The 14,826-nt window shown below is 38.9% G+C and overlaps 1 protein-coding gene across 1 annotated transcript in view; it reads left to right on the forward strand.

The window, feature by feature from the left end:
* The window catches only part of ATP13A5 (ATPase 13A5), a 99,592-nt gene that overhangs the window by 20,395 nt on the left and 64,371 nt on the right, over window positions 1-14,826 (forward strand). Inside the window, exons 6-7 of the mRNA XM_032482036.1 lie at window positions 7,279-7,348; window positions 9,988-10,122. Of these exons, the coding sequence (XP_032337927.1) occupies window positions 7,279-7,348; window positions 9,988-10,122 (205 nt within the window). The remainder of the gene's footprint in view (window positions 1-7,278; window positions 7,349-9,987; window positions 10,123-14,826) is intronic.

Raw genomic sequence — 14,826 nt, forward strand, 5'->3', positions numbered from 1 at the left:
GATTGCTGGATCATAAGGTAATTTTAAGTTTTTTAAGGAACCTTCATACTGTTTTCCATAATGGCTGCACTAAACTATTTTCCTACCAACATTGTAGGAGAGTTCTCTTTTCTCTACACCCTCTCCAGCATATATCATTTGTGGACTTCTGAATGATGGCCATTCTCACTGGTGTGAGGTGATACCTCAGTGTATTAGGACAGTTTTGGGATGACTCTTCATCTTCCTTCCACTCAGCCCACCCTGCTCCTGCCTCTTTTGTTTAGCTTCCTGAAAAGAGAAGGGGAACTTTCTGGCAGTACAAGTCCAGGTACCTCCTGACTGGGGGTAGGTTCCAGACCAGCCACCTTGCTGGTAACCCAGAACTCGGGAAGGAAAAAAGTGTTGATGGATATGGTTTTCCAATTTCTATGATGGGAATGATCCAACTATGGCTGATTTCAATGTGACGTCACTGACCATGGAGCTGTGAAGAGGTGCTCACAATTAGCTCAGTGATTCCACAGGACCAAACTTAATTCTCAACGCTTGTCACACCATGGGGCAAAAGGCATGTCTGTTGTTACGAGAAGACAGAAATCATCTGGGGGACAAACAGCAGAGGAGGGTGGATTTTCCATCAGTGCTAAGCTCCAAGCTGGTGGAGGCTGTTCCAGAAGAAGAGAAAAAAAGAAGTAAGAGGAAGGCAGTGTCAACTAAAATAAATGCGAAGCCTAAAAGTTAAGAGTCATGTTTTATTTGGCAGGAGGACTCGAGCCAGGATGACAGCCTCTCAGATCTCTCTGAGGGATGGCTCCCAAGAGGTAGGGGAGGAGCTAGGATATATAGGAGCTTTTACAACAAAGTCCAGGTAGTTGGAACAATAAAAGATTACTTGTTATCTAAAGAAAACCAGGCATCTCAAGTTAAAGAATTTAGTGCTTTTCTTTGTATGGGAGGAAGCAAACATTTGGGCTCACTGAATTCATTCCTTTTACAAGCACTTAGCTATCTAGTACCAGTATCTTATCCTTTCTTCTTTTGAGTCCCCTCAGAGGGCACCACTGTGAGTGGCTGCAGAGGCAGGGCTGCAGGCTTGTCTTCCCTGGGGTGTGGCGGCGGCTGATGACTTGATGGCTTCAGCATTCTTTGTTTACTTATACGGTTTGCAGTATTTTTCCATTCACAGCAGGAAAGAGAGAAAGAGATTCGGACTTCTGTGAAACCCTCTTCTCTTTCTCCTCACGTCTTGTGGGGAGCAGAAGTCAGAAAAGAAGTCATGGCTATGTACTGTGACACTTATCCCCTTGGAAAGCTGCAGCCCTAGAAAATAGCCCAAATGTAGACGCTCGCCCATCAGATCAATTCTTTGGAAAAGAGTTAGGAAGGGTGGGTTGAAGTAGAGGAGTCTGGCCTCACTAATTTTTCTGGAAACCAATAAGTTTGTCTCAAATCTTAGCATTTGGTTAGAAGTCAGTAACTTACTTTAAAATATAACCCTTGGTTCTATGGCTCTGGGGCCACTGAAAGTATAAAGTCATTTAACTCCAATGCCTTGTTTCGGAGCAAAACCTTATGGCAGCACAGAGTTAGCCTGAGTCCTGGGTCTCCCTGGTGAGATGCTGCCTGGGGTTTCTCCCCCTCCCCCCACCCCCACCCAGAAACCCTCCTGCTCCTCTACCTTTCTGCATCCTCCTGTCTGGGAATACTCTGGGCACTTCCCCCAAAAAGATGACCAGAAGTGCCTCACTTAGCTCACATGTACAACATGAAATCCTACAAGAGTTTGATTTTCTTTGAGGCTATCTGAAAATGTGCTTTAGGGAGTGAAAGAAATGGACAGGTCACAGGTGAGGACTGATATGAAAACCTAAAATGACTTTGTCATTTGTAAATCGAGCCTTCTCTATATAAACTGTTTCATCTAAGTATAGAAGCAGCTTCAAGCACTGTTAAAATAGGGATTTTTCTCCCAGAAAGCGATTTCTCAAAACATGCGAACTTTGTTATTATTATTTAATGTGAGGGCTCTAAGACCAGCATACCTGTTACATTCTGCAAACCCCAGCAACTGGATGCCATTTCCAGGCATCTGAAAATTTCTTAGGTCTCCCTTCCTTTATAAAGTGGGTGCATTAGGGCAGTGAAAGACTAACTAGCAGAATCACCTGGGGACTTTTTTCAAACTCTAATAAACCTGCTCCCTAAAAATTCCAAAATTCATGGAAGTGGGTCATGCCAGAACCCCCTGGCTTAGCATTAACTGTTTGGAAAACTATAAATCATTTTCTCTGCCAAGGACTCAATTGGTAGCTTATAAAGAATTGAAGTAGACAGAGACATACAAAACAAACTATGATTACCAAAGGGGAAAGAGGAGTTTGGGATTAACATATACACACTACTACATATAAAAGGGATAAAAAACAAGGACCTACTGTATAGCACAGGGAACTCTATTCAATATCTGGCAATAACCTATAATAGAAAAGAATCTGAAAAAGGATATATATATAATTGAATCACTTTGCTGTATACCTGAAACTAACACAACATTATGAATCAACTGTACTTCAATTTAAAAGAAAAATGGAAGCAGAGTGGTCACATGCAATTTGAAAAAGCTTATCAGTGATTCTGACATGATCCTCCTGCCTATAGTCTTCACCATCTGGAGCCTAAATGGCCTAGCATACAATATACTCTCAACAATTATTTGGTGAATAAATTGATGAATGAATGAATGAATGAATGAACAAATAATCAAATTGAAAAGAGATACAGACCATCCCCAAAGAAAACATTCCAGTCATCCATGCCTGGTTTTTCAGGAATAAATACCTTCCAGCAGATTTACCAGTATCTCATGGTTGCAAGAAACCTCAGTGCTCCTTCAAGTCTAGCTCACGGCCAGTGCAGAAATGCCCCATAACCTTCCTGTCAAGAAATTCTTCGATCTCTTCTGGAGAGGGACCTTCTACCTCCATAGCAATGATTCCCTTAATGAATAGTTCTGATTATGAGGTAAGTCTACCTAATCTCATTCAGACTATTTAGTTTTGGAGACCACAATGGAATAATTTCAGGATCTCGTTTCTCTGCCAGCTCGTCAAATTTTTAAAGTCAGAGCATGTCCTGTCCTTCATTCCTTGAACTTTGCTCACGTGACCCAGCTTCAAGCCTCATATTCCAGTGGTTGCTCAGCCATTGGTCAATGTCCCGGACAGTCTGCTTGGCTTGCACTGAATTTGAGATGAGTACATGATCCCTCAACACACAGTACTTTTTGGCAAGACATAGTGGAAAAGATGAAGCAGCCAGGGCATGCCAGTCTGTGGTCAAACATGACCCTAAAGAGGATCATAGACAGGGAAGTATGAATCCGTGGCATCTCAGTCCTCGTGAGACCTGAGCCTCTCTCCCTTAACAATAACATCAGAAACCATCTCACCAGACAAGGAAAGGCAAAGAGCATAGGGCACTTGACTTGCTCCTTTCTTTTGTTTTGTTTTGTTTTGTTTTGTTTTTAATTTTAATTTTTTTTTTTTGAAGTCTAGTTGATTTACAATGCTTCAGGTATACAGCAAAGTGACTCAGTTATATATATATAAATGTGTATATATATACTTTTTTTGTAAATATGCAGTCTTTTTTAGACTCTTTTCCATTATAGGTTATTACCAGAAGTTAAATATCACTTCCCATGCTTTACAGTAGGTCCTGTTGTTTATCTGTTTTACATATAGCAGTGTATATCTGTTAATCTCAAATTCCAACTCCATTCCTCCCCTCCCCCCTTTCCCCTGTGGTAACCATAAGTTTGTTTTCTGTGTCTGTGAGTCTGTTTCATGTCTGTAAATAAATTCATTTGTATTATTTTTTTAGATTCCACATATAAGTGATATCATATATTTGTCTTTCTCTGTCTAATTTACTTCACTTAGTATAGGTATTCTCAAGGTTCCATCCATGTTGCTGCAAATGGCATTATTTCATTCTTATGGCTCAGCAGTAGTCCATCATATATATACACCACATCTTCTTTATCCATTTGTCTGTCAATGGACATTTAGGTTGCTTCCATGTCTTGGCTATTGTAAATAGTGCTGCTGTGAACTCTGAGGTCCATGTCTCTTTGAATTAGTATTTTCTTTGGGTATATGACCAGGAGTGAGATTGCTGGATCATAGAGTAACTCTATTTTTAGTTTTTTAAGGAACCTCCAAACTGTTATTCATAGTGACTGTACCAATTTACATTCCCACCAACAGTGTAGGAGGGTTTCCTTTCCTCCACACCCTCTCCAGCATTTATTATTTGTAGATTCTTTATGATGGCATTCTGTCTAGTGTGAGGTGATACCTCATGGTGGATTTTATTTGCATTTCCATAATAATTAGCAATGTTAAACATCTTTTCATGTGCCTGTTGGCCTTTCTAAATTGCCTTTCACTAGCCTGTGTGCTCCTGTAGTTCTGTACACAGGGTTTCAGCCTTGTTAGGGGAAAGGGCATTCTAGTCATGGGTCACAAAGGTCCTCATTAATTATTTCCATTATTTAGGGAACATTCTCTGTGTCAAATACTGTGCCCTTAGATGCCAGAAAAAAACAAAAGTTGAGAAAGCTCCATCTCTGCCATTAAAGAGGGTCTAGGAAATTTGAGGGGAGGGACATATGTTACAATTCAAAGAGGTACATGCTATTATTAAGAAATGAAGGTTTTGTCCATCAATGGATGATTGAATAAAGAAGATGTGGTATATTTATATAATGGAATACTATTCAGCCATAAAAACCGACAATATAACACCATTTGCAGCAACATGGATGTTCCTGGAGAATGTCAGTCTAAGTGAAGTAAGCCAGAAAGAGAAAGAAAAGTACTATATGAGATCGCTCATATGTGGAATCTAAAAAAAAAAACAAAAAAAAACCCATAAATACAAAACAGAAACAGACTCACAGACATAGAATACAAACTTGTGGCTGCCAAGGGGGTGGGGGGTGGGAAGGGATAGACTGGGACTTCAAAATGTAGAATAGATAAACAAGATTATACTGTATAGTACAGGGAAATATATACAAGATCTTACGGTAGCTCACAGAGAAAAAAATGTGACAATGAATATATATATGTTCATGTGTAACTGAAAAATTGTGCTCTACACTGAAATGTGACACAACATTGTAAAATGAGTATAAATCAATAAAAAATGTTAAAAAAAAAAAAAAAGAAATGAAGGGTTGTTGGAGGCAAGAAAAATATTTGATCGTGCCTGTGGGGATAAGCGGGACTTCAACTACAGTTGCCATTTATTAAGAACTTGTCATGTTCTAGGCCCTTGTGCTAAATGCTTTACATAGTTATACCATATGCTACTGATAGCAATTTCATAAAGCATGTACTGTGAGGTATTCCATTTTATAGCTAAGGGAATGGGAGCTCACACCTCATTCATCCATTCATTCATTCAACAAAAAGTTTCTCAAGTGCATTTTGTGTATTAGACCCTGTTTCAGGCAGTTCAGGATGTACCAGTGCCCTCTAGAAGCTTATATTATAGCGGAGGATCCACTCTATTGTTTGCATGCTTGTTAACGTGTAAATAATACGGTGTAACTTCAGATTATCAAACACCCTATAAAGAAAAATGATATCGGTTAAGGAGCGAAAGAGAATCTGAGTTGGGTGGTCAGGGTAGCTATTTTAGATAGAATTGTTCAGGAAGCCTCCATTAAGATGTTACCTGAACAGAGGCCTGAATGAAGAGTGGAAGTAGTCATGGAAACATGTGGGGGAAGCTGGCTCCAGGCAGAGGGAGGAGGAAGTACAAAGGATTAGCTGAACTCAGAACTCAAATTTGGATGTGTTGGATCTTGAATTTCTCAACCACTAGGATCTATTATCAGAAGTGGTTCTCAGCGGCTAAGTAGGCATTAGCAAAGTGAAGGACCTGGGGAGGGGATGCCAAGGAGAGAGACTGGGGGAGAGAGAGGGAGAGAGAGATTGAACCAAGTACAGGATTCTGAGGAGTTCTGAGACTTGACAAAAATAGGTTATTTCCGCAGATTCTGGAAAAAAAATCCTACCCACCAAAGTGGGGTTTGAGTTATGACCCCTTCCTGGTGTGAGGTTTAGGGATTTCTGAAGTCCCTAACACAGCAGCACATGCTGTTTGACCTCACTGCTTCTCAACATCTTTGAGCCACAGTGATTTCACGCATGGAGTCAGAAGACCTTGATTTGAGTCCTCGCTGACCTTCAAACAATAAATGCATTTGGAATAGCATGGCAGAGAAGTCAGACAAACTTGAGCTCAGCTCCCTGTCATACCCTGGACCAAAGATCCGTCCTGCAGCTTTTCACCGTTGGTCCTTACTGAGGCAGAGTGTGAACTGGAGTCATAGAGACCATGGTGGGAAGCCTGGCTCTGCCTCTTCCTAGCTCTGAAACTCTGAGAAAGTTACTTAGTTTGTCTGAACTGCAGTTTTCTTTATAATAAAGATGATAATATAAATCTCCTAAGGATAATGTGATGAGTAAAGGAGAAAGTGCATATAAATGGTTAAATGTGGGTTCTGACATTGTCATCTCTGCTTAAAAGTTATATTGTGATTAATATTAGATATATGCACCTTTGTCAAAACACCCACACTGACAATAGTTCTTCCCATTGGCAAAGTGGGGATATCAGTTCTTTCCTCTGGACTATGATCAAATGACAGAATCTTTTGTAAGAACTTTATAAATTATAAACTGCTGTGCAAACATGAGGGCTTCTTACTGTAATGTACATATGTGTAGATTTACAAGGTGTTAGCCATAAAGACCATATACCATCTTCCAGTTCATTGGCTCATTCCTTCAAATATTCATTGAGTTCATACACTAACAACCTGTCCTGGGTGCTGGAGATACCAAGGTAAGATAGATACAATCTCCAACCTCAAGAGCAATCCAGAATGCTTGAGAATTCTGGGAACATCTTTGTATCTGTGTCTTTTTAGCTGTTCTTAGAGTATAATCAAATGATTTTAAGAAACTCAGATGCCTTTCTAACTTCATTTTGATCCTTGGTTGTATTGTACTTAAGATATTGTTTAACCAGAAAAACAACATTGTCCATCATGTACTTTCATTTAAAAATATGTTAGCATTTTAAGAATGGCACATTAATTTTTGACTGAAGGTACAAAGTCCCTAAAGTGTAGAGAAGGGACTTCTGCTTAGCGTACCTTGTACTCGCTTATTGACAAGCTTGTAGGTGTGACACTAATAGATGATCAATCTCCTGCAGAAGGTTAGTGTGCGGGCCCAATGCCATTGAGGTGGACATACAACCCATATGGAAGCTGCTTGTTAAACAGGTAACTGTTTTTATTTTTGCAAAAAAAAAAAAACAAAACAAAAAAAACCTTCTGTTTTTTACTTTTTACTTCCTAGTATTTAGGGAAATCTTAAACACATGAATACTTTGAAGAGGAAAAAAAATCTGTATTTCATGCAACTTTATTATTTGGCAACAGTTTTCCCATTTTTAGTTTATTCTTTTCTTGCCTGCTGAGGTTTTAAAAATATTACTTCTTATATATATATTTATTCCAGGATTTCTAACTGGTCCTTTTTCATAGCCACTTGTCTCAAATTCAAACTCACTTTACAATTCTCTTCCCAGTATGAGGGACGATTCCCATTTTATAATCTCCTGTTTGTTTTGTTTTCTTCAATTTTTGGTGGTAGGTGTAGCGGGCGGGACTTGGGGAGTATTGTTACTCACGACCTCTGAGGATTTAAGAAGTAATATTTTGGTCTTTTTCATGTTGCTCTATTATATCCATTTTCTTGAAGGTGACTTCTTCCTCTGTTAGTGGGGTTTTTAATTTATTTGTTTGTCTTTTATTTTCTTGTGAGCTTTGAAGCTATTATTCTTGCTAACCTCGCCGTGGGTGGGACTTTCCCTTCCTCCATTTTTCTCTTTCTCTCTGTGCTCATGCCCCCTCCTTGGCGACTCTGCGTTTGCCTCTTAGTGGTCCCCATGGGTCCCCAGTTCAGAACTGGGGCCAGTATTGGAGGTTTGAGCTCTGTCCCTAAGGATGCAGACCCTGAGCCAACTTGAGGCCTGGCCGAGGTCACAGCTGCACCACAAACTTGTCTCTCCTATGCCGCCCTCTGCTGGTGAACCCTGGCTGGTTGTTACTTTCCTCAGCCTCTGGGACAGGGGAAACCCATCGTTACTGCTGTTTCCTTCAGCAAGCCTGCTTTGTGTCCCCTGCCACTGATGGGACTTTAATTCCCCTTAGCATTGAGCTCCTAACCATTGCCCTCCAGTCCTTGTGTGAAACCGAGCAGACGGATCAATCAGTGCTGCACATTTCTAGTCTATTTCCACCCACAAAGATGGCCATTTTGGTTTTTAGCATGGTCATTTTTTAAAAATGCATTTTTATTAGACTTTTTTTTTTTTAAGAGCAGTTTTAGGTTCACAGCAAAATTGACTGGAAGGTTCTGAGATGCCCCATATACTCCATGCGTCCATGTATGCACGATCTCTCCTACCATTACAAAGCAGGCCGCTTTTTAAACTCCTTCCCTCAAGTACATTTTCAAATTACCAAAGACTCTCTCAAGTGCCAGTCTGGTCTACTTTTAAAGAAGTGCTCATATTTTCCGGCACTTATTTATTAGGCCTTTAGTAGAAAAAAACAAAAAACAAGTAAAACTACTTCTTCACATTTGATTTCAAAAGAATCTTGAACAAGGGAACTAAATTAATTAGGATAGGTTTGTTTCTCCTACAAGAAGTATTTAACCAATTTTCTACTGCATTTATACAAACTCAAAATCATATTATCATAAACGTATTATCTACAGTTAAAGCAGTTTATGCCAAGTAGAGAGAAGAGCTATAATTTGTAAGAGAAGTGTGTTGCAATGGAAATAATAAAAACATTAAGGAACATGAGCTTTTTTTTTAACATATAAAATACATCCAAGGATTTAGGAAAATTTTAAGATATGTCCTATTAGCTTATTAACTGGATGTCAGTTCATTTTTAGGACGAAGATAGAAATGTATTTAATATATTAGAGAATGACAAGAAGTAGAGGTAGGAAAGAGTGGCACTGACTTTAGGTACTGCTTCATCTAGTTCATAATAATTATACAGAGCCCTTCACCAAGAAAAGCATCCTTGCTTTGTTCAGGTGGACTCTTTAATCCATGCTACGTGGGTAAGTCACGGAACCATCTCTAGCTCCCTCGGGTTTGCCCTCTCTGTTATTATTAAGTCAGTGGGACCAAAATAGAGACCTTTAGGGAATTTTAAAAAGTTGAATAAATTATTTAGAGATCAAAAATACCTGCAAGGGTGACCAGCTTTGGGGCTGGTGATACATTCTGCCCATACTCTCCCTGCAGCTTTGGGCGAGACTTTTCTCTTCCCTGGATAAGACTAGCCCTCCTCACTCAAGGGGAGGCCCATGTTGGCTTGACTGACTCTCAGAGGGTCTTGGTTAAACCTGAGACATGAGAGTATGTTATTTTTAAACGAATGACCTGGATAAAAGCGGAATCTTGAATTTTTAGTGTACAACCTGACTACGTTTGCAGTATGTGATTACATGAAGAAGAAACCTGCAATAAAATTCCAAAACTGAAGTTTATTTTAAAAAGAGTCTGAATCCTGTTTCCCCTCCATTATGGGTAAATCTGCTTAAAAAGGTAAATTGTTAGAAATTTGTTATTGGTAAAATATTTTTGAAAATTCAAAATAAATAAGAATGATCAATTTATTAGCATGACTCTGAGTGATTAAGATACATTTGCTTCTAGCTATGTCACATTCTGTGTGCTTGACATTGTCTTCACTGAAATTAATGGAGTTCTAAGTGAATTCAATTGTTGTATGTTGGAAAAATTGGAAAAAAAATCTATCAAGAAATGACGTCATCTTGACTGCCATTAAGGTCCATGTAAGTGACCCACACACTGTTTTTGCACCTACAGGTTTTAAATCCATTCTACGTGTTTCAAGCCTTTACCCTAACTTTGTGGCTGTCTCAAGGTTACATCGAATACTCTGTGGCCATCATCATCTTGTCTGTTATCTCCATTGTCTTAAGTGTGTATGATTTGCGACAGGTAAGAGCAGAAATCTTAGTTGGACTCTGTATTAGCTTCTGGCTGTACAAGAAGTAAAACCTATGGAATTTCCGCTGAGAGCAAAGAGTTGCTTTGCTAGACATAAGTCATAACAAAGGAAAAAGTAAAGGCTTACTAAACATCTCAGAAGGAGGGCTTCAGGAATACCAGGTAGATTTAATCGTCTTTGCAAACTGATTATCAGCTGAAAACATTGAATGATATTGAATACTATGTTTAGAAGGACTCTAATTCTGCAGTCTGAGTGGTGTAGGAAAGACAACTGTGACGGATTAATGATGACAGCCTAGTATCTTTCCATCTCTCTTGCCATCATTGTTTAGAGCCATTTAAAATTTTCCTTTCAAAGAAAATTAGTCTTCGAAATGATACAGCAACACATTCTGAGTTGGAATCTCACTGAATATCACTTATATCTCCAAAGCTTCTCTAAGTCTCAGTTCTCCACAGCATCTTTCTGGAAAATGTTCTGCTACGTTGCTTAAGATTCACCAGGCTAAGTTATGAAGCAACCTGTAAAGTCTGTCTCACTGTATCTGTTGTATATTTTTGAAAACTTGACTCCGGAATTAGATTTTTAGTCATGGGGAGCAATAGTATTTGTGTCAAGCCATCAATTCTACTGAAGTAGTCTAGTCTCAAACTTGCTCCTTCATCTAGAGAAGAGGAAACTAAGATACAGGGAGCTTGTTCAGGTCATAAAGTGGGTTTGTGACAAAGTCAGGGTTTCTGGCTCCTCATAAGTGAAATTCTACTGTGTGTGCAGTATTTCCTTAGCAGAAAGCCCTTTTCAAAGTAGCATATAGCTGGGGAAGAAAGTCAAACCAACGTGTGAGAGGAGCGATGCATTCTAGCTGTTAGTAGAGTCAGTAAAGTTCTGGATGTATGTCAGTAAGGCAGACGTGGAGGCTTTTAAACAAACCCCACTGAAAAAGCCCTTTTATTACTCATCTGTTTCAGTCACTCAGCAAATATCAGGTCTAAGATTGGCTTTTTATCTGGTTGTAGATCCTACAGATTTTGAGTTATGAAGTGTTGGATGACAAATCAAAGAAAGGCGATATATATCTAAAGGGTTAGAAAACAGGACCTCAAAATGAAAAGTTAAATGAATGGAGACACTTTGAGCTAGAGAGTGAGGATGAGAAGGGCTTTGTTACATTTGTTTTCTTGCTTTTTTATATTGAGTTCCTGAGTGTGTTTCTTCACCGACTAATTTAAATCCCAGAAATATTAACAGTGACCAGTAACCTGCCTTTGATGGTAGCAATTTCTTTCTGTCTAGCTGACGAGTCAGGTGAAGAATGACTGTCCTTCTGGTGAACTCTGAGCATTTGAACAAAAACGGGAAAGTAGACACCAGGACGATAAAAGATCTGCCACATTCTGCTCAGCCACAGTAGGAAACAAATGACAGTGTCCCAAACATTTACCTTTGTCATTTGATAGACGTATGTAATATGAGGCCCCCAAATCAAATTTCTAGTTGCTGGGTTTTGAGAAATCTTTGCTTTAATAGAATATGTAATTTGATGCCAGCAAGCCTCTCATGCTTCCCGGCTTATGTCAAACATGAGGGAATACAGTCCTTCTTTTATGTGCTTCATGCTGTTGGGAAGACATATGCACACAATCACCTGAGTGTATCATCACAGACCATCTCTGGGTTCTGCGGAAAGATACAGAACATTCTGAGGACTTTGGGCAGAAGGTCTTATCTAGTCAAGTCACATTTTCCTTCTCGCTACTCCTACTTGCGTTCCCTGACACTGTTTGTTACTTGACACTTTAACAGTCAGCTTCCTTACCTGTGAGATGTGTGTGTGTGTTCAATGTTATTGCTGCGAGAATTAAATGAAACCATGCATTTGAAGTACTTGTGTTCCTGGTACATATTAGGCACTCATCAGATTTGCTGTTTGTTGCCACTGATATGGCTGTTGCTGCTTTAATTATTCTTCCTGTAGTGGGGGATATAGGCGGTGGATGGGAGGGGGCACAGAGACTGAAGGGAGGAGCTCTGACTTGAACGAGGAAGTAGCATGGGAACATCGCAGGACAGGGCTTCTAGGGACCACTGACTCATTCACTGTGTGACTCTAGGCACTCCTTTCTCCTCCCCGAACTCACTTTCCTCAGCTGCAAATGGCGGGGGGTGGGGGTTAAAATCTGTTTCTTTAGGTCCTACCTTTTTAGAATTCTATCATTTTGCCAGGGCCACCAATAAAGCATGAAAAAACATTAAAACACTAATAAGAAACTTTCTGGGCACTGGAAATGTGGGAGCATGTGTTGCAGACTGGAGTCAATCCTATAGATGCAAACTCTATTAATGTTGGACTGACTGGCCAGATAAACTACTCAGTCAGGCTGTGTACAAAGATAATAGAAACCTGTTTAGGCTGCCTTAATCACAAAAGGGATATATATTAGAAATATTCACCAGTAGCTCATGGAACCCAAGAACACAAAGAACAGAGGGACTTTACCAGGGGCTGGATCCAGGAACTTGGGTTACTCTTCCCAGCCTCTTCCTAGTCTCTGACAGGTATGGAATGAAGTTCACCTGTCTAGGGGCAAGTACTCCACTCCCTCTCCTCTTCTCTGAGAACTGGGTGAGCTCAGAGCTCTGGCAGCCCACAGTTGGTTTGTTGCATGTGGCTTTCTCCCTTCACTGGCACAGCTACTTACAACAGAAGGCACCACACCCATTGGAAGCCAATCCATCAACAGGGGTGATAGCAACGTATCTTTTTGCCTGGGATCCTGGAATAAAGGCTTGAAGCTGCTAGTCATGCGCTATTAGGAAGGAGATCTGAGAAGTGATGTGTAGGTAGGAACAGGGTGACCACCCTTGATTCCTGTGGATGGACAAGCAGAGGAAAAAACTTCCGCAGAGAAAGAGAGGGAAAGAGTGAACCAAATACACAGTGAGACACAGAGGTGAGCAATGCATAGTCCAGCAGAGACAGTCACCTGTTCCTGACAGCATTTCCTGTTCCCATTCAGAGCCCTAGGGAGACCTGCCTGCACTTCCCATCTTAGGTTCATAAGACGTCCCTGCATCCTCATAAGTTCTCATCTTCTGCTTCAACCAGCTTAACAAGATTCTGTTACTGGTGATCAACTTGTCTCAAGGAAATGCGGTGCTATGATTTGATCGAACATGCCCCCTAGGATGTTTCCACTTATTTCCCCCAACTTAAATATTGTCTTTGTCCTGCACTTTTTCCATTTGTACCTTTATGACAAATTTCAGTCTCTCTTTTAAAATTCCTTTATGATGGCCATTTCTTCACTTGGAATTCAGGTGTACCTTTCTTTAAGGAGACCCAAAATAAATTTAGAAATTTCTGTGTAGGAATAGGGAGAAGGGTTGTAGAAAACATTAGGTTTGACTCCAGAATCCAAAGGGAAATATTTCAGTAAGAGAATTACTTGAGATTCCTGAGCTCTTGACCTATTAAATCAAAATATCCAGGGTAATAACAGGAATTTGCACTTTTTTAAACAGTTTCATAACAGGTGATTGTTATACATTCTAAAGGCTTAATTAACAGCTATTACTACAGAGGAATCCACCAAAGGACAAATTCAAGCACCAAGATCTCGAACACAGCTATCTCTTTATTTATTAATGTCATCACCAGCCAAACATATTTTTTCACTCTTTTTACTCTATAAGATGCACAGAAATAGAAGTTTATACAGAGGTTTAATTATGTATTTATTCTTTTGTTTTATCAAAACAGAATTGTTCTATTTACATTAATCTAGAAATTATATTTTTCATCTTACAATGTATATATAATGGCCATCCACCATTATAAACAAATAATTCTAAATCATACTTAAAAACAGTGGTGTGATATTCCATGATAAACCATAATTTATTCAAATGTTCTCTTATTTATGGAAAATAGGAGTTTCTTCTCCAATTTTTGCCACCATAAATATATTAATTCAATTCAAGTTTAATTACAATATAGGACATCCTTACATATTAGTGTTTGCATTTCTTTTTTTCAGCAAAGCAACCAAAAGCTAGGTTGCTGAATCAAAAGATATGTTTGTTTTGAAAAGATACTGTAATATTTTTTTCCCCAAATGAAATAATTCATTCTCCTATTAGCAACATATGAGACTAACCATTTTCTCAAATCGTCACCAGCAATAGGTGTTATATTTACATTAATTTACATTATAAAATTTTCAATCCATTTTTTAAAATTGCATCTCATTGATGTTTTAATTTCTATTTCCCTGATTACTAGTGAGATTAGACACATTTTCCTTCGTCTAAAAGAGATTTGCATTTTTCTTCTCTACTTGCTACCTCTTTATATCTAGCATGCATTTAAACAGTTTTATTTTTTAAATCTTTTCTTCTTTTGACCTTGACTTCTGCTAGATGAAAAAAAAAATGTCTAGTTAAATATGTTTCTTTCTTCTTTATGGTTTCTGGGTTTCTTGTTTTGCTTATAAAAGTTTCCTCTTCCACAATTAGGTATGCTCTTTTTTTCTATTTCTTATTTTCTTAATATTTATTTTAAAATTCTTAATGGGATTTAAACATTCAAAATCTACACCTTAAATAATCTCTGACTGCCTTTATTCAAAACAGTGACTGGCATGGGAATTTCAGACTCGATGGCAGTATTGCAAAGACTTCTTTGAAATGAA

Source organism: Camelus ferus, chromosome 1 (genome assembly GCF_009834535.1).
Source record: "Camelus ferus isolate YT-003-E chromosome 1, BCGSAC_Cfer_1.0, whole genome shotgun sequence".
In the NCBI taxonomy this organism is placed as follows: Eukaryota; Metazoa; Chordata; class Mammalia; order Artiodactyla; family Camelidae; genus Camelus; species Camelus ferus.